Source organism: Gobius niger (assembly GCF_951799975.1).
Source record: "Gobius niger genome assembly, chromosome: 9".
In the NCBI taxonomy this organism is placed as follows: Eukaryota; Metazoa; Chordata; class Actinopteri; order Gobiiformes; family Gobiidae; genus Gobius; species Gobius niger.
In genome coordinates, this window is record NC_136860.1 from 27,911,462 (window position 1) to 27,937,489 (window position 26,028).

The 26,028-nt window shown below is 40.9% G+C and overlaps 2 protein-coding genes across 2 annotated transcripts in view; both read left to right on the top strand.

The window, feature by feature from the left end:
- The window catches only part of thsd7ba (thrombospondin, type I, domain containing 7Ba), a 254,772-nt gene that overhangs the window by 94,716 nt on the left and 134,028 nt on the right, over positions 1-26,028 (top strand). The window contains exons 4-7 of the mRNA XM_079563517.1: positions 9,584-10,427; positions 14,195-14,443; positions 16,553-16,722; positions 22,477-22,635. Coding sequence (XP_079419643.1) covers positions 9,584-10,427; positions 14,195-14,443; positions 16,553-16,722; positions 22,477-22,635 — 1,422 coding nt within the window. The remainder of the gene's footprint in view (positions 1-9,583; positions 10,428-14,194; positions 14,444-16,552; positions 16,723-22,476; positions 22,636-26,028) is intronic.
- Positions 1-26,028, top strand: part of LOC306968168 (histamine N-methyltransferase A-like) — a 208,948-nt gene that overhangs the window by 21,050 nt on the left and 161,870 nt on the right. The gene's annotated exons all lie outside the window — the stretch shown is intronic.

Here is a 26,028-nt window from a genome sequence, read left to right on the forward strand (position 1 = left end):
ATGGAGCAGATGAGGTGTCTGACAGTTCTCCTGGTGATAGGGATGGAGCAGAGTATGTAGCTGAAATTGCAGGTTGTTGCAGATAAGAGAGTGTATTTGTATGAATGCTTGAATGTTTTGTTGAAGGGTGGAAACACACAAATGTCTATGGTGATTTCAGGCATCGGCTGCATTGAGTGGATATGCAAGAGGATGCCTGGATTGTGGACCAAACCGTGTGCTAAAATTACTTTCCGATGCTGTATTGTATAGGACAAAAAGATGTCTTTGAAAACAATCGACCCACCTTGAGTCGCAGCACGATGGCACTAAACATTTTTCTAAACCTGGATTATTAGAGTTACCTTGACAACATCAATGGTTGACGGAAAAGAAGTCTTCGCAGGCTAATGATCTCAGGTGGCATTGTCGCCTGAACCTATTGCATTGTACACTTATAGCACAATGAGTGGAGCTGAGAGAGTTTCTATCATATTGAAAGACTTCTATTCAAACCCTTATCTTGTGCTTTGAAAGTTTTGAATACTTGCATATGACGCATATTGTTGTAGTGCGCTGTTTCCAGTACAACAATGTAGTGAAACTACGGGACAGGTACAAACGTAAAAAAAAATCTTCTACTGTGTTCCCATATGGAAGCGGCAAGGTTTGACCCGAACAAAATATGTGTCTGCCAAGTGGTTTAACTGTCTACATCACAAGGGACCATTTTTCATCATTTTTTGCACATGCTGCTCTCTTCCTTTTTCTATATTTTTGCACCATCTCGCTCTGATGTCAGATGCTGTGTTTTTGTCTGGGTTTTGAGATGTTTCCCACTGCCCTTTTCAAAGAGCACAGAGGATATCCTTCGCTGCACAATCTTTTGATGCATCTGTGCATCTGATGCAAAGCAAAATGGCTCAACTTCCCTTGACTTTTCGCCTTTTTTTCCAATGACCCGTTTCCTGAAAGCTCTTTTTTCTCTGCTCCCCTCTACCCAATATGTCAATGGTTTGACCTAATTAACTGCATTGTCCTTTCTGTCTTTACATTGGCCCGAGGAAAATGGAATGGATTAAAAGGAGGGGTGATTATGAGTAAATCACTTTGGAGCAACAGCGGCCTGACCTCGACTTCTCGTGACCTCTGTTGACAACGAACAAGTATGAACCACGCACGACATTATAACGACTGACAGGGGACGTGCAAAACATGAACCATCATTTCAATGTGGAGTTTGCCTCTTTGAATGATGTATGTTTGATCACAATTGAACATCAGCACATAAGCAATGTCCATAGTCAGTGTTTATGGCAGTCCTTGAGCACCTTTGTTAACTGTGGAGAACATTTCTTCGACATGTTCGTTTATCGTTCAGAGCAGACTTTTCACTTCTCTCACCTCTGCATTTACTGCTTCGCTTTTTGACTCGGCAGAAATCAGCGCTGTTTCTTGAGGCTTTTGCGTGATTTTGCTTGGTCCTCTTTCAACCATTTCGTTGTACTCGCTAAAGCTGCCATGTTTGTTTTGATTCCAACAGACTATGAAGTCCTCTGATTGGTTAATCCGCCTGGTGATGAGACAAGGTTCTGAACTCTTTGGAAAAGAGTGATCCCGATTATGTACCATGCAGTCATATTGAAAGCTTGTACAACCTTTCAAAGTCGGAAATGCTGCAAAATACCTCACCAGTCTCTCATCACTGTAGTTTTCGCTCGTTTCGGTTCCTTCCAGAACCCCTTACAAGCGTAGAAGTCTTTCCCCCCCCCATCGGTGTGACAACAGCTGCTGCAGATGTGTGGGCGCACTGCAGTGTGACTTGGAGAGTGGATCTATTAATCACCCTGCTCTCCCTGTGATCCTGTTCCCCTTCCCTCAGCACTTCTCAGCCCTGGCTGCCTGCTCGCTAACCAGAATAGCAGGTGCACTTGAGGACGTCCCATACACCGTCTACCACCTCCATCACACTTTAAATAGTTTGGACCATTAGATTTTTTTTTGATATGGCAGTGTCGAAAAGGTTTTGAATTTAAGCCGGGGAATGCTGCAGCTTGTGTTGCAACCTTGCTTTTGCCAAATGTAATTAAATGTACCAGGGAGGATGTTGTTTTTTTTACTCTTATCTTTGTTGAGGATGTTTTTATACTTTCCTGCGCACTTTTTCGAGACGCTTTACTGCTTCGCTGTGTCTGACTGCTTTGAGAGGGCAGAGCCGAGCAGCCTTTTGTTGTTTCAGACCCTATCATTAGTCCAACTTAAGGCTATGTGGAAAGGATATACACATTCGGTCGCGCTTGCACTGGCTCAGCCTAATTTCTGTCTCCACTATAGTCTTTTTATAATGGTGTTTCCCAGAGCTTAAACTATGAAACTTATACTATAGTCCAGAACTTCTCAAAGGTTTTATTACAACTGCCATCTCAGTAGTGTAGTATTTAATGGACTGTATTCTATGGGTTGGTATTGCCAATTCTTTATATACAGTATAACACTTATTGGGACACTCCAAGCTGCTTTTCTTTCCATGATTAATCACCCCGACTTGGGTTGCCAAGCTGTGCTCTCGGCCCATCCGACCAACACCAACCACTCACTTCAGAACCGTGCCTATTAGTGCGGAAAGCCCCTTTAGCGCGGTTAGTTTGTGTAGTGTGAGTGCAATCAAACCAGCACGATTTCAGACTAGCTTGGAGGAGGTGGGCCAGAGCTCAGCACCGTTACTCATGTATGCACACACGCACAAGTAAGGAGCTGTTTTATGAGCAGCTGTGTGTGTCACGGACTAGAAGTGAGAAAAGGCTGTATTAACAATTAGAATGTGCATGCGTTCACCTCCTGATGAATGAAGTCAGCAGCAGAGGCGGGAAGAAGTCTCATTTCTTTTGCCATCGCTGCGGCTCCTTGTTGGCTACAGGCTTTAGGGTGACTAGAAAGAGTTTAAAAATGCTAAAATTATGTATTTTCTACCCCCTACTTGTTCCAGCAATGTCCTCATGTGTAGAATGAGCCAAGACCTATTCACATCTGCTGCTATAATCCTGCACTCTCTCTCAAATGTTTGGTTTGGTCTAAGTAGAATGAAAAGAGAAGTTGTCTAGGATGAAGTGTGCAGGTTTATTTGACATATGCATATTGGAGAGACGTTTTGCACAGGTTGTACAAAGATGCTCTGTCAGTCCAAAGCCAGGACACAGCATTTATACATACAAACTGTATAAGATCACATGATCAGAGTGGACCAATGGTGTGACCAATGATGTAATGGTCACAGTAGTCTTCAATTGTCGAGATGCAAAGATGAAATACACAGATACAGCAGATACTTACGACGCCATGGACAAGGATAGGTAAGGGTCCAGATTTCTATAACAGTCCGAAGCTTAATATAGAAACTGCAGTTATGCGTAAGACCTGAGGTGGCAGTAGTGAGTATCAAAATTACAACTTGCATTTGAGAGGAGCGCCTTTCAAACTTGAGTCCCTCCAAGAATTCTGTAACTGTGGCGCAACTGTTCCAATAAGCTGCAACTTCCTTGTAACCAAAGTGACAGTTTCCGATATATATGTGCGATGTAGTGTCCAGATGTCCCCGCCAGCCACACGCTCATCTCGGGGCAGCCTTTACAGCGATTGGTCTGTGCTCCTTCCACCCTCTTTCCCACTTTTATTTCAATGCGAAACTGGACCCAAATTTGGTGATGGGCTTGATCCAACACATACATGCTGCATGTTCCTTTAGATTGCTCTTTTTCCTCTCGTGACTTGGTGCGCGTTTGTGTGAGGTGCTTCCTAGCCAAGCACACTTCTATAGGAGTCAAAAGGCTGTTGACCCGGTGTACGCTCAAGGCTGTGTTTTTTCCATGAATCCACGGAGCAAAAGTGGCAGGTGCCTGTTCTGCTCCACCCACGGTCACAGCTGAGGAGAAGGGTCAGTTTTATAGACAAAAAAATGTACAAAACGAAACAATTTAAGGCGAGACACTTCAGGTGAATAGGGAAAAAATGTATATTTACAGATATCAATTTGAAACTTTTGCTGTCGATCACTGGCATAAATGGGAGAAAAAAAGACATTGCAAGTTTTCTGTCATTTTATCTTTTCATATAAGAACAACGTGTTTTATGCCTAAAAATGCCCCAAATTTCCCATCTTTTCGGCGACGAAATCTGAATAATGGATAGAGCTACATTCAAATTTATTGTTTCATTTTGTTGATGAATGAGTTGCCAAGACTTTTTCAGAGGGGATTTAAAATAAGCTGTTTTTTAGTGGAAAAAATTGTAAAAATGTAATTTTCGCCTTATTTTTTGACATTCAAAACTCAATAAATGGGGCTAGGTAATAGATTGTAAAAAAATCGCTCTGAAAAAGTCTTCCAAATATTGCTCAGTCCAAGGCTGGAAAATTTGAAGTCTTTAGGTCCGACTGACGTGGACATAGTGTCGCCACAATGTCAGAAAAATGTGTTTTGAGAAAAAGGCCCTTGAAATTGCATTGTCCCATATAAGCCTATGGGGGAACATTGAATCAGCGCAATATTTAAACATGTTGTTGTGAAGATTAGGCATATTTTCTGTTTCCGGGTGAAAGCTTATATGTTCAGAGACCAATTTGGCCAAAAAACCTGAAAACTGAAAAAATTGAGTTTTGCCTGTAGTGTCTCCCCTTATGTTCTATATAAGTTGACACCATTTACCGAGTGAGAGTGCGGGCTGTTTGGGGCATCCAGACCTTTCCTCGAACGAGCAAGAGCATGACACGGTTTAGCTGTCAAGTGTGAGTGCACCCTAAGCTTCTGTCGCCCCAAGCAAAGATGTAATACTGACTTAGCAGCCTCTTGACTGAACGAGATCTAAAGAGGAAACTAAGCCAAGTCTAAATCCAGTGTGAAGCAAGACTTAAAGAAGATGTGAGACCGGACTTAAACCCAATTCATTATGATTTAAACTGTCTGTATGTATAGGACAAAGCCTGCTCTCAGGTCTCAGCGACGTTACACTTCACTTCACCACTGGATTGACAAGACTCACAAGACTGCGAAAGAATTCCTTCAGCCCCACAAAATCAAATTCACAAATCAAGCTCAGTCGCAAATGCCGAAAGCTGACCCCAGTTTGAGAATCACAAGCGTCCCAAGCGTCACACTGAAGGCGAGCGTACACATAGTGCGGAGTGGCGAAGTGTCTCGGCGGAGGGCCCTGCACGTGCTGATGCTGACAGATGAACACAGTCATTATTCAGAGCTCGAGGAGATGAACTGGGGCTTGTGTTAGCTGGCTCTCCCGGCAGACCAATCACTCCCAATCACACCTCCATAAATCAAAGCCACGCTGCTGACGAATCCGGCGAGGTCCGAGGCGCAAAGGTCGGCCGCGCTGATGAAAGACTGTTTATCATGAGAAAGTGCACAGAAAGACCAGGAGAGACCAACAGAGCAATGTTGATTCGACACTCAAGGTCTTGATACTTAACCAGTGCTTGATGTTTATAGTGTTATTGTTGAGGATGTCATGCAGAATACTTTTGAGCTCTGATAGTTGACCATTCCTTTATGACCAGCTTTATCCTGGCATATACAGCCTCTTCATTTCTTCTCTGGGAAAGTACTGTTGCATATAATCATGATTAATTTTTATTCAGTTTAACATTAACATGTCCAGGGACTGCGTGTGGAAATTAGCTTTTTTGTTATTGCTATATCCTGGCACATGTCATCTCTCCTTTTTTAGACTAATGTCTTTTGTGCATTGTCCCTGATCAAATAAATGACATTACAAATATCCAAATCTATCTATACTTCACTGCGTAAACCCCTGCAGTGTTTTAAACACCAGGAAGCTGAGGGCGTTGTGCTTTGATATGACACCTTTTGTTGCAATTTTGTTACAAATATTTACACAACTTTGTGAAATAAGTCACCTTTCATCATTTGGAACAATGGCAGTAACATCAAAGCGCACCACATTGTGGGTCTCTAAAGGTGTAAACAAAATGAAATAGAATCCAGCTCAACTAGTATCTGCTTTCAGAATCTTGTCATACAGACACAAGGGCAAATCGTGAGTTTTATAAGTTTATTTATAAACTTATACATGTGCTTGTATTTGTACATGTCTCCCTGCCCAGTATACAGTATGTACTATGGATGAGGGCACATCGTGTTTCTCTTGAATAACAAACACCCTTCACCTGGCAGCATGGCATGTCTTATAAATAACAATCTGGTCCATGTGCATTGTTCCAGAGACGGCAAACGCACAATTCATCTATTGCGCCTGAAAATGGGCAACTAGTACTGCAGTTCAGGCTGGTGTCTGAAAGCACAGACTGAAAACCTTTGTCCTGTCTCACTTTTGACTTTGACTTTATTTCATCCATTTCCTTTCTGCTTTTAATATATTCAGTGTGGGATGTCTGTTCTGCATTATTATGACGACAGTATTCAATTTGTTCTAGAGTTATTCCTGGCATTTCTTACAAACCATTATGAGAATTATCAAATGTTTAGCAACTGAATCGAAATGTTCTGCAGAGATCTGTAGTGGCTCAAATAATATATATATTTATTTAATGTGAATGCAATTCTGATATTGCAAATCCATAGCCAAAGAACAAAACAAATGATGAATTTTAGCTTCTTCCATTTGTATTTATGCACAATGTCACAATGGCCTTCGAACAACACACAATAGGACTTTAATGCCTTTTGTGTTGATTTATGTCATGTTATGTTGAGTTATCTCAAGTTCGATTGAATACAATGCATGATTCTTATGCCGACAAAGATAAACACAGGCTGTGGTGTTTTTATATTTGTACAATGTAATTATATTTTCCAGATGTCTTGACATTCAGTATTGTCATAAAACATGCACTTCCAAAGTCTACAGTCATAATTTGTCTCTGTAATCAGCGTCTCTATAAAGGTACCTTGACGACAATGACAAAACGATCACATAATGATGTGAAGTCCCAATTAACAGTGCACAGTCGAGATGGGTAAATGCAATGATTTGGTTCATTGAGCTACAAAGCCGCCCCATCAGGACTTTTTAAAATGATTAGCTCAAGCTTCAAAGCGCCAATGTCTATCACTGACCGGAAAACAAAGAGTTAACAATGCAAGAAATATATTTCACTTTCATTGAGTCGTCAATTGGAAAGCAATTTAGAAAACAGCGGGATCTCATTACAACATCAATTTAATTCCAATTAGGAAAAATGAATGAAATTATCATTTTCGTAGCATGTGGTGAAATATCTGGATGAGAAATGAACGTGGCCAAGAAAAGGTAATCCCTCCATATCAGCAAATTGATTTCATTAAGCTTTTTTTTTCACCCTATTACATTGTGCGTCAACTTTTTGTACTTAAGGTCAAAAAGTAAATTAATTGCTGTGGTATCAGTTCATAGATAGGGTTAAATCATTCACATGCTAATTTAGGCTTTTGCGAAATGGCAATATAATTAGCCCCTTATAAATTAAGTCAGTTGTGCAATATGCAGATACAGCCAGAGCGTGAACAAGTTCTTAATGGTATGTGATTTTATGGACCAGGGAAAGGTTTTTTTTTTATTTTTTTTTACTGATGCCATTGTTTAAGATTGCACAGTCACCAGGAAAACGATGCTGAACTCTTGTGTAGAATTTAACAGGAATTCGCAATCATCCGGAATAAATGAACACAGCTGGATATTTCTGCAATTACACGGCCGACTTTGGAGAAAAAGATGTTTTTATGATAATATTAATCATTGAGTTACTAGTCATCGAATTTTGCTATTTGTCCTGATTACATGTTTTGGCTGCAATATGACATTTTTTTTTATAATTGTACTTTACCACATTTTGAATAATACAAGTTGCAATAAGTAAGAAGGCCAAAACATGTAAGCATGGAATCAACCGTAATGGGAAGCAAAACCTGTCCGTAGCATCATACATTTGACTAAAAAAAGACATAACATTGGATAGTGTGAGCGTCAGAAGCTCGACAACCTTCACTTGTGGTTGATCATGCATTGGTCCACATGGAAACTCCACCCATCTGCCCCGTGATATAAAACTATAGATCTGTGAAAGACAAGTATGATACAACTGTCCTGGCTACTAAGCTGTGGCGAATGGTGACGTGGGTTCAAATAAGTGGAACGTTTCTACTGACGCCTTAAAAAGGAAGCCCAGACATGCAGGATGATGCGTAAAAAAGGGGGATGGGTATTCCTTGAAATGGGAAATCAGATTAAAGTTGTTGCTGTATCGACTTGTGTTTCTCAATTAGTTACTTATAAAGCCACAGCTTCTACAAAATTTCTCACCAAACTGTATCCTTTTGATTTAGTATATGCAATATTTCTGTTTATTTCAGCACACTTGTCTTTTCTCAGACTTCATTCACAATGCACTCTTTTGCTTTAAAGTGTGGAATATTCCTTATGATGCTGCTTTGATGTTATAGAGGTTACATTTCATGCTGCAAGAATCAATCACAAAGTAGCTATAGTAGCTTTTGGAGTATGACATTTTTGCTTTCATATAGCGTGGTCCATGTTGCAGAGCTTGTGAAACCGTATTGCTCTTAAGTCATGAATTGTTGATTGCCTTTAACTGTCTGCAGGCAGAGAAACAGACTAGATTTACTCTAAGAAATTCAATTAAGCAGCATTTCCTCTATTTCTTGATAAGGAAGTGAGTTATTTCTTCTTCTTTCTTAATAACACACGGACTCTGAATGGTCCTCGAATGATTAACATACAAGAAGAAGTACATTTAAAGGGGCTAGATGCAAGTTAGCCATTTTATACTCACTACTGCCGCCTCAGGTCACATGTGTAACTCACCTTCTATATTAAGCTCGTGCATGACGGCAATTCGGACCCGAAGTAAAACTTTTTGAGTGACAGTGCAGGATTTTAGAGGCAGTTGTGGTGAATAGGTCTGAGCTCATTCTACACACTAGGACATGGCTGGAACATGTAGGGGGAGGAAAATACTTAATTTTGACATTTTTAAACTCTGTATAGTCCCTTTAAGCTTTTGCAGATCAGAAATTCCACCACTGCTCAGACGTCATGCTTGTTCTTTGAGAGCTTTTTAACCAGATATATAGACAATATAGAATTGTGGTTAGCTTTGAGCGAAAGACACGTCATGTCATGGCGGTACACTGTTCAACAATTACAAAGAGATTCGTAAATACACATGAAAACTGCATAACATCAAGTTACAACAAGTATTTCAACTCTGAGCAGCTTGACGTTTCGCATTGTGCTTCAGCTTTTACTGATGGGCAGAGTGGATTATTTTGTGGGATCAAAACTTCAAGTGTGTCTAGTCCTTTGTGACCGAGAAACTAACCCAGCATTTTTGTCAAATTGATGTCTGCCTGTGGTTTGATCACTCCCTGTTCCTTTGTTCCCGTTCTCCTCAGTTCATGAATAAAGCAATCACGGAGGTTAAGTGAATGGCCTTAAATGTGCTTGATTGCGAGCTGCCAGATAGCTGCAATTTAAATCTTTTTTCTTTCTTTTTTTTTCCCCCCACAGCGCTTCAGAGTTTCTAATGAAAATGCACTTTTCATTTGTGTGTGTTTTGCAGGCCAGTGGGGTCAGTGCGTTGGGGACGAGTGCGGCTCAGGGGGATATCAAACCAGGACGCTGTGGTGTGTGCACACTGAGGGCTGGACCACACACCTCTCCCACTGTCCTCTGCGGGACCGTCCCGAGAGCCGGCGCCCATGTTTCAAGGTCTGCGGCTGGCACCAGGACCTGTTCGAGTGGGACGTGTCCGAATGGGGCGCCTGTGTGCTCGTCCCCTTCTTTTCTAACGAACTCAAACTGAGGACAGAGTGCGTCACGGCGCAGCACGGCATCCAGCGGCGGAAAGTGCACTGCGTCCGCACCACCAACCGGACGGCGGTCTCACTCAGGATATGCGAGTTTTTCTCCCAGAAGCCCCCCGTGGAGCAGGCCTGCCTCATCCCCTGCCCCCAGGACTGTATAGTGTCAGACTTTACCCCCTGGTCCGCCTGCAGTAAGACCTGTGGCTTGGGGCTGCAGTATCGGACTCGGCACGTCCTGGCCACGCCCATGTACGGAGGGGCGGACTGTCCCAACCTGACAGAGACCAGGACTTGTACTCACCCCGTGGAGTGTCCCGCTGGGGAGGAGCAGCACCAGTACAGCCTTAAAGTGGGGGCGTGGAGCGAGTGCAGGCTACCACATGATAAGGATTCGCTATTGAGCGGGAGGACTACGGTGGACTTTAGCAGCTTTCAGGAGAACAACACCGTATTGCAACACCCCCATTCGCATCAGCACCACCTGCGCCCGTCCCATCAGCACCATCAGAGCCGATACCCCATGTCCTGGGAGCTGGAGGTGGGGTACCAGACCAGACAGGTCCGCTGCACCCGGAGCGATGGAAAGAACGTCATGCTGAGGTAGGCCACTCACACACCTGCCAATCACAAGGGATTATTTTGAGACAAACCAAATGAAAAGCAGCATTTCCCAGAATTTGATAGAATGATGATAATGAAAAGTTCTGTGGCTGTGGAAGGAAATGATTTGTTGCTCAAATAAGTGAGTTCATCTTAATCTCCTTTTCTGCTGAGGGAGCGTTTGGGCTGGAAGAGCGCTTTGTTGCTGACTGTCAGAAAGTGAATTTAAAGACCTTTGTTTTTAGGTTGCTTCTTTTCTTTCCCGTGGGGGCTTGGCCTGGAAATCCTGAAGTAACCCCCAAAGTCAGGGGTTAAGCCTTGTTTACCATTTGTTTGCTCAGTGAATATGTAACTTCAAAATGTACAATGCATCTCCACTCGGTCTATTGAAGAGTTCCATAGCAAAAACATGTTTAATTTTGTGTAACTATACTTGGATCGTGTAACTTTTCACGTAACTGATTTAAAATAGGGAAATTGTGGAACTGCTTGGTAGCTTCTAACTTCACCCAGTTTGGAGCTAAAACTGGGTGGCTTATTCCTTTAAGATTAGGGTTTAATATTCCTTATTCCTTTAAGGTTAGGGTTTAATATTCCTGATTCCTTTAGGGTTAGGATTAGAGTTCGGGTCTTATGCCTTATTCCTACATACACGCATTATTCCATTGTGTACATAATCCATAGTTATTACACATTGTTGCATAGCACATTACATTGTACTAAATTTGACAGGTACAGTGTATCAAGGGTAGTGTAAACTAAAGTGTTACCATTTGTTCTTAATGTTTTGCCTGAGGAAATAAAGGAAATAACTCCAAAATGCAACAAGAAGCAATGCAGGTTTAACTATAAACCCAGTTGCTGCCGTGTAAAAACTGAGGGCAAGTTCAGTCAGATAAATTGTTTTTTACACGATGCTTGTTTATTCAATCATTAGTAGATTATGTGTAATCCGCTGTTTTTCCCCTGTATTAGCCCAGCATTGGTAAATGTCATGTGCTTTTCCATTCCGCTCAGCGCCGTTGGAGCTAACCCTGTATTTGGCTGATATTTACACACAAATCAGGCACACGCATGATCGTATAACCCTTACAGATGAAGTTATGAGGTGAGCTCCTTCATGCCATAACAACTCTTCAGTGTCAATCACTCACTGTACAGTTTCACTAAATAAAGCTGGCACTTCTCAGTATTTAAAACAGTACTAAGTAACTCATGTCCATAGAGGCCATGAGCGGAACTGCAGGTGTCGTAGCAAGTTGTGATTTTTTTACTCATTAATTCTCCGTGAGAGTAAATACTACGCTGACAGAAAAGGGGAAGGGAGAGAGGGATATTGTACATCCAATTACACAATGGAAATATTTTTTTTCACTCAAACTTGCCTGTAAACACTGTTTAAGTGAGTAAGTAAGTAATCTTTATTTATATAGCGGTCACAAAGTGCGCTAGCCCGCAGTTAGCTTTGCCCGTTAGCCTGTTAGCTTCTTCTTCGTGATTCTATTAGTGTGTATTGGTTTCTCTGGTCCGCTGGCAGTCAAGTTGCAATTGTGCTTTTCTGGCAAGAAGTTACTTAGTACTGCTTTAACATCTCAAAGTACAAGTGGGCTATGTAGTGAGATTTGGTGCAACCTGATTTTTGTCCTTAATACTGTATAGTGTAGTAGTGCTTCTAGTTCATTCATTCTGTAAAATATACAACTTCATTTCAAGGGAATGAACAAAAACAGATCTATGCTGTGTTGAAAGTTTTTGAGCTAAAGATCTTGGGTGGTAAGACAAACAGATATGATCAGATTGCTCTTCTCTCGGCTCCTTTTTATTCATGTTGCCTAGACTTGTTGGGTATTTTTTACGTCACTTTTGAAATATGTTTCACCCTGGCTCAATGAGTGCAACATAAAGGAGAACAATCTAAAAGTTTAACATCATTTATTGAACAAAATCGAAACTATGATCTTGCTGCCAATCAGTGGAGAGAGAAGAGCAGTGCGGAGCCAGGCCAGATATCGGAAAGAACTCCGGGTTCAAAGGCAGGCTGCAAAACCTGGAACTGGAACTCAGTCCTAGAGGCATCTCCACATAACACTTAAGAGTCTATATTCTAATAAATTTGCAGTTGGAAGGTTAATATTCTTTATGACATTGGTTCAATGGTTTTAATATTTGCAAGTTCATGCTCGGTGTCTACTCTGCACTGCCTTGTTATCACACTATTTACTGAGACGAGAGACTGGAGCTCGTGAATATGGATTTCCCACCTGGCCCATGCATCATTCTGCTCCGCTAATTACATTGTAGGATTCTGGGATGAGCTTTGTTCTCATTTTAATAATCTAAACTAATTAAAGTGTCCAAATGAAACAACAAAAGCTGTAATTGGATAACTGTTGATGTGTTTTCCCCCCTCTGTCAGCTGAACTCATGCACTGAATAGGTCTTTCTTTGTGTTGTACATTCTGTGGGGGAGTTAAGGTTATACAAGTCATATGTTATATATGCTGGATGTGTTGGGCAGATAGCTCTCAGGGGATATGGCATTGCATTCAGTTCATGTCAGTTGCTGTAACTCACTTCACTCACATCTTGTTTTTGCTTTGTCACCTTGAACATACTAGAGTATTTTAAAATGTTTTGTGATTTTAAGCCGTGATACAGTTTTTCACAGCTTTTTGATAATCTCACCACCACTTGAATGAAGGGGCAGACCAAACGATTCAGTTTCAGTTCAGAGTGCGAGCCCGCACACTTGTCTTTTTTTTTAGGAAAGATTTGAAGAGGCACGTGATGGAGTGTGATTTCAGGATCAAAACAAACTGACTAGACAGCATCAGAGGCATTGTCCTTTTTTGCAGGAGGTGGCGGTGAGCCTGATTGGGTGTTCCCAAAGGGCCGTCACTCAAATCACCAGCGACAGTCGGGAGAATCAAACGTGCTTAATATTTGCAATTTGAAGTTTTGGAGTCTGCCTGACAAATAGGCTAGATGTAACTCACACACATGAGGAGCGACTTAACACACAATTGTTCCATGCCTCCCCAAAATTGAGGAAAGGCAAACTCCCTAAGCCTGGATTTGAGGATAATATGGCTTTAACATCAACTTCATTTGGAAAACCAACACTTCTTAAATCACACTGCGGATCCGCGGCCACCTTTTTTACATACTGAGATATGTTCTTACCTTAGCTTAGACGAGTTTATGTGTACCTGTCTGGTCTTTGTGCATGCGCTCAGTCACGCAAATGTCGTTAGCATTAAGCCTCTCCCAGCAAAGATATAGTTCCAAACTGGGGTGAAGTTAGAAGCTACCAAGCTAAGTAATAATACCTTTGACGTCCACACAGTTTAGTCAAAGTGCTCCTAATATTATCATGCCTTACAATATAGTGCCCCTTTTTATCCGCTTAGAAAATCGACATATTTAATTTTGTGTAACTATACTTGGATTGTGCAACTTTTCACATAACTGTATTGAAATAAGGACAACTTGTAGCAGCTTGGTAGCTTCTAACTTCACCCCAGTTTGGCATTATACCTATTCTGGGAGCAGCTAAATGCTAACAACATTTGCGTGACTGAGCACACGCACAAAGACCAGACATCTTGATTTTACACTACTTCAAGAAGTATATGCCTCTGTACTGTCCCAGTGTAAATACACTTTTTATGAACTTTTAGGCCGTTTTAAATGAGCTACAGAAGTAACTCCAGATCACTACATTGTGTGGTGCAACACATAACCTCATGTGTCTTCTCTTTACACAGCCTGTGCACCAAACCCAGCCCTCCTGTCACCTTCCGGTCCTGTGTGATGCCCCATCACTGCCTGGTCTCTGACTGGTCGTCGTGGAGTCTCTGCTCTAAAACCTGCCGCTCCTCAGATCTCTCTCCTGGTTTCCGTCTTCGGACTCGAATCATGACCCAGATCCCTGATGGCGGGGGAAACCAGTGTCCCGCCCTGGAAGAGAAAGAAGCTTGCAACATTTTAGGAGACTTGCTACCAAACTGCCCCAGGTACTTTCTTGAGATTCATGATTTTTTTTTTCTATATATACAAGAATTGCAAGCATTTCAGGACATGTTTGTAGAGGTCTACACTACAGCAGGTTGTATAACATACCAAAGAACACCCTTTGGCGAAGGAATACTTTGTGTTTTGCAGAGAAAATTGTTTCACCTAATTAGAGCCAAAGAGCCAATTATCACCTTTGTGATTTGCGAATTATGACCATCATAATTACTACTATGGCTCAATTGCAAATAATTTTTATACCTACTTCACGAAAAACACTGTTTGGGAATGCTTATTATCAGAATGGGGAAGGTGTTGCCACAAATTAGAATTTCGTTTCTCTCCAAATGATGACAGATGCCCTATGGCAACAAGAAAACATGACTGGAGTAAAATTAGCACAATTATCTCGCAACACCTAAAATAACCTTGCATACTGGAGGGATTTCCTGAAAACATGACATGCTAGATAACAAATATTGACTCGCGCCTCATTGTTAAGGGCATATTTGAGGTAAAAAAGGCTTAGGCTAATACAACGTGCAGTCAACAAAGTAGAGTCGATGGAGAATTATCTTTTCCCGCTGCTATTTTTTTTGTTTTATTTGCTAAATCTACCCAGAGTCCCTCAGAGCGGCGGATTTACATGATTAGGGGGAAACTCATTACAGAAATTAAGCTTTTGATGGATTACTACAGGCTGTTGTTGTGGTAAACTCCTCAAATATTATCATGCCATGCACCACTGCACTCCCATATCCGAAACCAAACATTTGCTCACAAGTTTGGAAATTGCTATAGTCATCATCGTTTTTTGTTGTTGTTGTTTTTTTTCAAACGGGCCCCTTGCGTTTTTGTGTTTGGGCGTGTAGTTTTGCAAATAAAAAACTATACATAATCTGTTTTTAAATGCCCCCATTTATCAGTCGATTTGTGAATTTTTGCATGTAAAAAACAAATGAGCTTGCTGCACTGAAACACCCGTTTAACCGCTGTAATCAGTCCACTTTCTGCTCGTACCTCGCCTAATACATCATTTGTTATGCAACCTTCACAGAACTAGAGAATACATAATGATAAACTTGCTGTGTTTACTACAGTAATAAATCAAATACACGCACAACCTCATTGTTCCCAGGCACTTGAATACAGACCCCAAAAAAAGAATAAAAAGAATGGAGTATTCAGAAAAGTCTTGTGCCGAGGCATGAAGACTTGGTTATGTAAAGTAGTGGGTGAAGGTTAACTCCCCGTATCACCCAGAGGGGCTATTGTAGAAAAAAAATTGAGAAAAATGCATTAATCAAACAACTTATTGTGGAGTTTCATCAGTTTCATCATTTGCAAAAGAAGGTTTATATGTTTAGAGCGAACTGAAAGACTTTCTCCCCTTGAAAACTGTGAGACATTGTTTAAACAACTGACTGTATCTGAACACTGCATATTTTTCTCCTCTCATATGTTTCTCTCTTTCGTCTGTTAAATAATTTGGAAAATATAAAATGCCTAAATCCAGACTAAGAAACCGTGTTCAAAGCGTTCCTTGTGAAAAAGGACATTTTTGAAAAGGCTTCCTGCAGCTTGTGCCTGTGACCTATCCAGCCTTGCTCTAATTGGTTGATGCCGTCTGTTAATCACGCCCACCGGGACACCGCTGAGATCCCGCTCACTCCCACACTACATGTCTTTGAAATATTTGAAAAAGCTTGTCGTTTGGCAGGCTAAGCAAGGAATCAAGCCCTCTGTACTTCAAGGCAAGAGCACTAACCACTTGTGCGGAAATATATATACCTCCACGGTGCCATTGGGACTGTTAATTTCACCTCACTGTAGTTTTTAGTCTGCATGCTCTGCTGGTGCCTGGCTGCGCTCTGGGACCTGTGATATTCTCCGTTTTCATAAATAAGCACAGTAGGCTAATCTTCCATCGAGGTATTCACGTTCTGGAGAAGAGTCCCCAGTCACCCTTTTCCCCAGTGTTGAATGCTAATTTTCTCGGCAGGTACAATAAAGTATATCATATTCCTAAAATGCTGAAAAGCAGTGTGCCGGAAAGATGTTTGTATTCATAAAGCACAACCTCCTCAAACACGTGAACATGTTTTTTCCAGGTTCGAGTGGCGGAGTACAGACTGGGGAGACTGCCGCATCGCCCCCTTACTGAGCCAGCTGGACAAACGCTTAGCCAACATCAGTGCGTTATGTGGAGCAGGCATCCAGACAAGGAAGACCTACTGCGTTCAAATCCCTGATGACTCTGTGCCACATCACAGGAAGGAGGGTAAGAGAAAGCGCCTCTATTACAGCTGACCCAGGGCGCTCTGGAAGCATGCGGTGAATAAAGAAATGCGCCACATTTTCAGAGAGATACATTGTGAGCATATTGTACTAGAACTGTGGCGGTGAAGCAAGATAGTATCAGAAACCGTTTATTACCGGTGACAAGTTCACACTTTATTTTACTTTTGAAATATATCTGATTTATGACGAATGCCACCATTACTGTCTAGGTCTTTGTGGCACTTGGGAGTCTGCAGCTTTGAGTCATCATCATTTGAACTGTGCTGAAGTCATGCTCTGGTTGATCCTACATCGGACAGTGGAAAACATTCCCTTTCGCCCATGGTGTATAACTTGTTTTTGATAGCCGTATTTTGAACTTGGTGAAGCCAGTTGAGTCATAATTCAGACTTGGTTGGTTACACTGCTTCATACCATTTTTGCTTTGGGTTTTGTGTGGGTGAATCACTGGCTTTCTAAGTTTAGTTCTGACTTAACTTTTTTTCGTCCAGTTACAGACAAGCTCAGATTGTAGAGTTGGACGTCTAATAATTGGAAGGTTGGTGGTTCGAATTACGACTGCTGGTGCAGACTGGCATTGTGTCAGTGTGGAGTGAGAGAGTAACTGGTGATGTTGAATTAAATGACTGCAGCTGGGGCTACAATATAAGCTCACCAACAATAAGTATGGAGTGGATTAATAATTACTACAGTGTCCGTATAGGCTACAGTCTATAGGCCAGACGTTTAACGCCTCATTTGAAAGCACAAGGAGCAGCCCAGAGGAGGAGGGAGAGAAGCCACAAGGTAGAAGATGGCAAATTACTTACCTTTTCGCTGTGTCTTCAATCATTCAGAGTGATTGTTGTTGTTAGCAGTAGCAGTTTGCTAAGTTACCGGGTTATCCGCTATAGACTGCAGTTCGTCACACTTTCCCAAACTCCTCTGTCGAGTGGGATGCAAAGTAATGCAGCAATTTGCCAATGGTTCATAAAAATCCTGTCCTCCCAATATAAAAATAAAGATGAAAATGCATCCATGGAGCCAGGGGCGTCGGACTGGGGGGGTAAAGGGTGCTGAGTACCCAGGGCCCAGAGCAGGGTGGGGGCCCTAACAAGTCCTGCAAAAAGCGTTCTGTATTGTACTTTCTAAGTTTCCTCATAATTGATCCTATAAGAATTGAACACAACCAGGCTGAAATACAACGGCTGCTAGACAGAATTAATGATGGATGAATTTAAAAATGTGCCAAATGGTTCAGCCGGCTTCAAATATGGTGCAAGACTAAATGAGCTTTTTTGTTCATGAGACAACATCTAGTATAATATTTCTTTTTTGCAAAATAGCATTTTAATGCCTACTTTAAAGTCACACATTTGTTATTCCCAGCCCAAATATCCTCTGTCCCTGGTGCAGTCGTCCTGTTTAATGTGATGCTAATAATCATTATGCTGCAGAATATTCCACCACCAATTTAAATATCTATATCACTACCGGGATTGAAGGTTATTCAATTTCTGTAACTGAAGCCGATCCAGATGAAATTTCAAGTCAAACATCGAGTCACAACAAACAAAAACAAAACAGTGAACTAAGTATCCAGGACTAATCTAGATTTTTAGGTCGCTGTATATAATAAAGTTATAATAGAAAATAAATCAACTGCACTGTCAAACCACTGTTATGTGGTTAAAGAACAAGAAACATGAGGGGGGTCCAAAAAGATAGTTTGTACCTAGGGCCCAGAATTTGGTGCTACGCCCCTGCATGGAGCATTCAAACATGCTACCCGTGCGTGCCATGGTTTTCCAGTGTTATAATCTGCAGACTGGAGCGATGGCACATTTGCGACAGCAGATACACAACCTGTTCTCCCGTTCTAAGCACTTTTATCTTGTCTAATTCATGGTAAATAAGAAAATTAAGCATTAATAAACAGCATGGCAATGAACTTACACATGTGTTTAATCCTACATCAAGAGTATATACGACAATAATATACAGTGTATTCAAAAAGTGTTTAAAGCATTCCGAATACAGTACTCTGATTGGCCAAAGTAACAGAATACGCTACAAAATACATTTTCAGTATTCTGTATTCTGTAACGGAATACATTTTTAAAATATTCTCCCCAACACTGCTTATTTGTTACGTTATTGTTGCTTTTTCATCACTTTTTTGTCACTTTATCATTGCCTTTTCATTGCTTTTCTGTTGCTCTATTGTGTATTTATTTTTCCTTTTTTGATGCTTTTTTGTCACATTTTTGTTGGGTTTTGAAAAACTGCAAACTGCAGAAAATGTGCTCGGTTTATGTGGGTGTTAAGAGGTTAAAGGGGTTTTCCATCTATCCATCCATCCATCCATCCATCCATCCATCCATCCATCCATCCATCCATCCATCCATCCATTTTCTTCCACTTTTCCGTTTCCGGGTCGTGGGGGCAGCCGTTGGAGCTGCCCATATCACATTGCACCAGCCCCTTATGGCTCCTCCTGCAGGTGGTGGGCCCACGGAAGGACGGCCTCACTATTCTAACCGGGCCTGTTGGTCTCTCATAAAAGGCTTCTGAACCGCTCTTTGTCTGACCCACCTAGAACCTGTTTGCCATGAGAGACCCGACCAGGGGCACAAAGCCCCCGACAACAGAGCTCCCAGGATAATTTGGGCGCTCAAACCCCTCCACCACGTTAAGGTGGCGGTTCCAGGAGGAGCTTTTCCATCACAGAAATCATCATCGAAAAGTTGTCATCTGTACTGAGTTGTTTAGATTATAGGGGACATTTCGCCTTTGATCACAATGGCTTTGTCAAACACTTAAATTACAACGAGCCAGCTGGTTCATTTGCACACATTTAGTAGGACGGGGTTTGACTGATGACAGCAGTGAGCGCTATGAGAAGCTTGTAAAGCGCAATACAAGCATCATCCATCATTGTTGGCTTGTTCTGGTCATGATTTAGTCCCAAATTTTGCTAGCATTGCACCATAGATCATATACTCTGTTTGCTAAATCTTCTTGAATTGGGAATTTGTGTCAAAAGTTGAGAACCACTTATTTCTTACGGTGTATTGGCTGTGGAAAGAAGCCTGCTGTTTGCTAAATGCCCTTTCGTAGCTTTAAAATGAACAATCTATAGCAGTGGTAGCGGTGCATAAGGCTGTACAGTGTGCATCGGAAAATTAATTGAAAAAGGCGGTAACCCACAAATTACTTTCAATAAGCATGTCAGGCTGACCAGCATCAATATCTTGTACAGCGTAAAAAAAGTGCTTAGGCCTCTGTAAATTAACGTCAGTGTTCAAACACATGATTTGGGGCTTTGGAAGGACAGCATATACAAAACGGAAAAGCGCTTTGAGTGCCTAATGTAGGTGGGAAAGCAGTGTGCCTCGAGGTGCTTGTGAAGTGTTGGAAAACAGAGGGCAGAGGTGTGAAGCAAAGGTTAAATGTTGAGTGTTAATGGAGCCGTTAGGGGGAGGTCAATAATAAAGGTGATTTATCGTGTGTTTGCGCTCATATTCCCAGTACATCAGAGTTATTAATATTTCGCAGTATTTTTTTTATTAATCATCACACCGAGTCAAGTCTAAACCGTGGCCTCCGCTAAAATGAGTATAACATCCATTTCACACACATTTACACAGGGGATTTTCACTGAATCACTGACCTTTACTTACAAACCCTGCAACTGGATTGTCACCTCTCAAGCATTTTGTGGCATAGAAATGTGGGTCTTAATAGCAATATATAGTGCAACCCAAAGCAGCTTGCATGTTCCCCCCCCCTTTCCTTCCTCCAGGTACTCCAGTTTGCCTTTCCACTAAGAACATGTGCAATAGACCAGGATAAGTGTTTGTCCGGCATGGCTTGTTTTCATATTGAGTCCCGTGTGTGTTCATTAACATGTACTGTCCTGACCAAATGAACAAATCCATGTGCAGATGGTACAAAATATCTGTGGTGAATCAATCACAGCCATACCATGTCCAAGTAAAAGGATATTTATTTGGATTTTTACTGCCTCCTCCATGTCGGCCGTATTAAAACATACCCCATGCTGCTGCAATCCCAGCAGTATGTTTTAAAGTTGCACATTTTTAATAGTTTAACATTTTTAACATTTTGACCTTACTCAAAGAACTGCAAAGTCCCAAAGTTGAATGTTATCCACATGAAATGATTCAGAGAGAACTTGCCAGTTATTATCATAAATGAAGCACTGAGCTCATGATAACAAGTTCGCAGTCATTTCTGGATCCTGCTTTATCTAGTGATTATCTTTTATTTGTTTTATTAAGTAATGTTAGTTTTATTTGGTTCCTCATTTATAATAATGAAGCTTCTCAAAGTTGATAATAATTTGGTTATTGCAATAACCAAATTATTTTACAAATTCACTTGTATTAACAGTTTCAACTCAGCATGTTCCGTTGTAATTGTAAGCATTTCATATTTTGTGACAAAAAGTGACCTAAATTTGGAAAGTCATACTGTAACTATATATTATTTTAAGTTACTGTGCATTTTTGTTCCAGGCTGTGCTTGAAAAAGAAATTAATAAAGCAAATCTCAGTCTGAGGCGCCAGGTGAATTGAGGAGGTGACAGTACGAATAAGTAACATCACCCTCCAAAAACCAAATCAATCTTCAATATTGTTCATACTGTATTGTATAGTAAGCAAAGCAGCACGGTGTAGTCTCCACTTTATGAATGTGTTTAAGTAAGCATCTTATTTCCTCAAAGGAGATCAAACACCATGTTAAATTACTTTTGGATTGTGGACGATACGCTCGGCGGTCATTTAGCCGATTTCTATCCAGGGCTCTCATTTAAATGGAAATTTGCTGTTAAATGATGTGCAAAGGTGCATCAAAATGGAATATTATATTGAATAAATCACGGTTGTGGCTGGACTGGAATGCTTGCTCATTCACTCTAATGCCGTCTGCACTGTCTGTGATCTGCAAAAGCTCTGAGTGGGATTGGCTCCTCTGTCTCTCTCTCGATTTCTTGGTTCAGTTGCTGTTTATTCCCAAAGCCACTGCACTACATCCACATAATGTTCTTCTGAGCTTTTATGCTACAACAAAAGAAAAACCTTGTTTTTTTTGCTTTATTTCTTACCCTAAATACTTTGCTCCAACTTTTTTATTTATTCAGTACATCACTGACAAAAGGAAAGAGTGAACTGCGAAAGTTCACTATTAACAAGGCTATGACCATGTGCTTTCATTCAGTCGCATCAAAAACCTTTCATATTTCGTAGAATTGATTGTTCCTGGAGGAGAATTTGTCCTCTACATTTGATTTATTCTGCAAACAGCGCCTTTGGGAAGCTTTTAGGAGCAGTCGGCACATGTCACTTATGTCCAGATGTTGAGGTAGGAACTTGTGAACTATGGTGATACTTGGGCTTCTTGAAATGGTACTCAAGGTAATCTGCAATTCTAGATTACCCCTAGCTTTGACACTTCAAAGGTCAATATTTTCTGATTTCTATGTTTGAGAACCACTACCCTTTGCAGCCTGAAACCGTTGGCTACTCTATGTTCTTGTTGTCAATTTACTGTATTACTGGAATCAATCTTTTGTGTATTTAATTGTTTTGCTTTTTAGGCGTTTGGATTCCAATGTCATGAGCACAAGCACATTGGATTCTCACAAATCTATTTCCCTGCAGCACCTTGTCAGCTCTTGACCTAATCCGTCTCGATCCTCACCTCCTGTGTGTTTCTGTTGTTTGTTCAGTGTCCAGGCCGGTGAGTGCCAGGCTGTGTGCTGCTGAAGAGCCTCCTTCATCTGTCCAGAGCTGCTCATTGCCCTGCCAACACCGCTGCCTCCTCTCTACCTGGTCAGACTGGGGGACCTGCCTGCATGACAACTGCAAGGAACCACAGGGAAAGAAAGGTAAGCTGAATGTACCCCCTGGTGCAGCTCCAGGACGTACACACCAGGACAGGTTACGACCAATGAAGAAATAAACATTTTCTCTCAGATGTTGAAATGTATAATATCTACAGTACAGGTGTAGGATTTGCAAAGAGTAGTTCAGTAGTTTAATAGCGAACAGGCAGGAATGATAAGCAATGCTCTCAGTGGAGCAGTGTGGCAGAAACAGTCTTCTGCTGAAAGTGTGCTGGAAATGTTTCGCTTCCCATCTAAGAATCTTTGTTAGCTCAGATTTTCCCCTGGCTTGAAACTTCAAGTGTATTCAAACACAAAACCGATGTATACAGTGAGAGCCATGTTTACATACACTTCATAAAAAGACACATTTGCATTTTGTTCTCACTGTCTGACATGAAACTAGAATTAACTTTTATTTTTCTATGGTCAATTTGAATTAAAACATATTATTTCTATTTGTCAAATCCCAGAAGAATGAGATATAATTTATATTTAATTTGTTTATTTTTTATTACTTTTTACAAAGTCAGAAGTTTATATACACTAAGATTACTATAGCTTTAAGCAGTTTGGGAAAGCCCAGATGATGACGGCATGACCTTGGAAGCAAAAGTCTGGTTCATCCGTGGGTGCAATTTCAGGACAGTTGAAGGTTCAGGTTCATTGGTTAAACAATGATGGAAATGTCCAGTCATGATACAGATCAGAAAGAAGGCGGGTTCTGTGTCCCAGAGATGAAAGTGCTGTGTCTGAAATGTGAATATCAACCCAAGAACAAATGCAAAAGACCTGGTGAAGATGCTGAACTTGGTAAGAGTTTGTCATTATCCGGAGTGAAACAAGTACTGTACCGACATGGGCTGAGAGAGTACTCTGTCAGGAAGAAGACATCAAGAAGAAAGAACACTATGTGGAAATATTGGAGCAACATCTCAAGACATCAGCCAGGAAGTTAAAGCTTGGCCACAGATGGGTCTTCCAAATGGACAATGACCCAAAGAATATGGCCAAAACTGGTTACGAAGTGGCTTAAGGATAACAAAGTCAATGTTTTGAAGTGACCATCACTAAGTCCTGATCTCAATCCAGTTGAACATGTATAGGCAGAGCTGAAAAGGCATGTGTGCACCCAAGGTGGTCTCCAAATTTGGATCAGTTATACCAGTTTTTTTTGGAGGAATGGACCAAAACTCCTCCCAACTATTATGAGAAACTTGTGGAAGGAAATCCAAAACGTTTGACCCGTTTAAAGGCAATGCTACCAAATATTAAATAGGTTTTGTAAAAAGTAATAGAAAAAATGTGTACAAAATTCTCTCTCTCATTCTTCTGGAATTTGACAAAGAGATATTAATTTTGAATGTTCTAATTGACCTAAAAAAAAAGAAGAAGTTAATTCTGGTTTCATGTCTAACAGTGAGAAAAAAAAATGCAAACGTGTCTTTTTATGAAGTGTATGTAAACATCTGGTTCTCACTGTATGTGATCTCAGTTCCATTTTTGCCAATCTACTGTACATTTATGAGGAGCCAAATGAACCAGGTGATGTCATCTTTACATAGTGACCTGATCACTCAGTGGGTGGGGGAGGATGAAGTGCGAGGAGTCAACAATACATCCAGACACCATTAGGGTGGGGTTTTAGTGGCACTTACCGCTCTTTTTGCGAAGCTAGCCTCACTACTGCGGTGGAAACTTTCCGGATTTATCTGTTCGAGATCAAGATAGCACTCCCTTCTCCACCCTGGCTTGCACTAAAGGCAATCCAGGCAGTGTCCATTTTACCGGTTCTTTTTTTAACTGAGAATGTCAGTGGAGTTTTAGCTACACTTTAAATTTATTCCCTCCAATAGTGGGTGAAGATCATGAGACATCCACCTGTCCATAACTAAACCAACAATGTTTAAAAAATATATATTAATTTAATATATATATTAAACTTTTTCTTTAAGTTTTTGTATTTAAGGGCCATGCATCATGCATTATTTGGAGGTTAAATCAATGAATAAAGTTATGCATGCTGTTAAAAGGGGAATGCTGAGGATTGGACGAAGAAGGAAGATGCTTTGATGTGGTGACCTCCTTAAAATGAAGCTTAAAAGTTAAAAAGAAGAATTTGCATTTCTTGTCATAATATTGGATTGGATAAAAGTACAGATCATTAGACACTTTAAATATATCTCTTCAGTCCAGTATCCTTGTGATGGTACGTCATTTTTGTTTTTGGGAGCAGACTATTAGTAAGCAATATTGTGCCAATGGCTTCTTCAAGCACAATAACAGTCAAAATAAGTCCACCAATACAACAAATACTTTAGGGAAGGTCGGTAAGTGTCTTGTTGAGACATACACAAAAAAAAAAACAGGGATTTCATTTAGTTTTTCCTTTCTATTCTCTTGTTTTCTATATTATAATAAATACTCCTGTACACAGGACCTACGATTCTGACATGTTTTTCAAGCCAACCATATTTTTAAAAAGGTTGCGTTGCTACAGAATCTCAGTATGGCTCTCATTAGCTTACTTATGTCAGTGACCCATGATCAATTATTTTGTATGGAACTTTGATGCCATCTCCTTCAAAGGACCATCAGCTATTAATGCAGTTATTTTTAAAGCTTGCTCCACATCTGTAAATCTACTTTTAGAATTTACACAAATTAGAGAACCCTGTGCCCTTCTTTTACAGAGCCCTGTTGTACATGGTTTCATGTACAGTGCAGTCTACTATTTAGAGATAACTACAATGTTTTGAGCCACTCATGCAGGTTTGAGTAATTTTTTAATCCTCCCCATTGACCAAGCCTAGTGCTGCGGCGTAAGTTAATACAAGCTCCTTCTGTTTACCTCGAGCTCCCTATGTAACCAGGAAGCACGTTTTTTTACCTTACGATCTCTGGCTATGCTTTTTCCTCCACTCCAGAGCATCAACAGGCAAAAACATCCGCTGAAGTTTCATACAGAGGAACACGGAGCAGGGAGATTAGAGCATGAGACTAGAGGTTTGTTGTGAAGGGGAGAGGGGGACACTGTTTTCCCGGATACATTGTTTTCAATCAGTATAGTACATACTGTATAAACCAACAACATGTGAGTAAAATAACTGCTAAAAGCAAAAGTAACCCCTCTGTTAGCACAAAATGTCTATTATTCTGTAAGGTGTTTGTATTATGTGGCCGCGACATGTTTTCAATATCTTAACAATAGCGTTTTGTGCCTTGTCTGCATGAACATTGATAATGTGGCCGGTAGAGAAGGGTTGACAAAGCAGGGTTGGACATGCGGGGACAGTGTGTGTTTTTAGAGGTAATTGTTTGTTGAAAAATGGCCAGCTCAGTGGATGAACGCTCCCGTGGATGTAGGCCATGTATAAATGCAACTGGATGAAAATA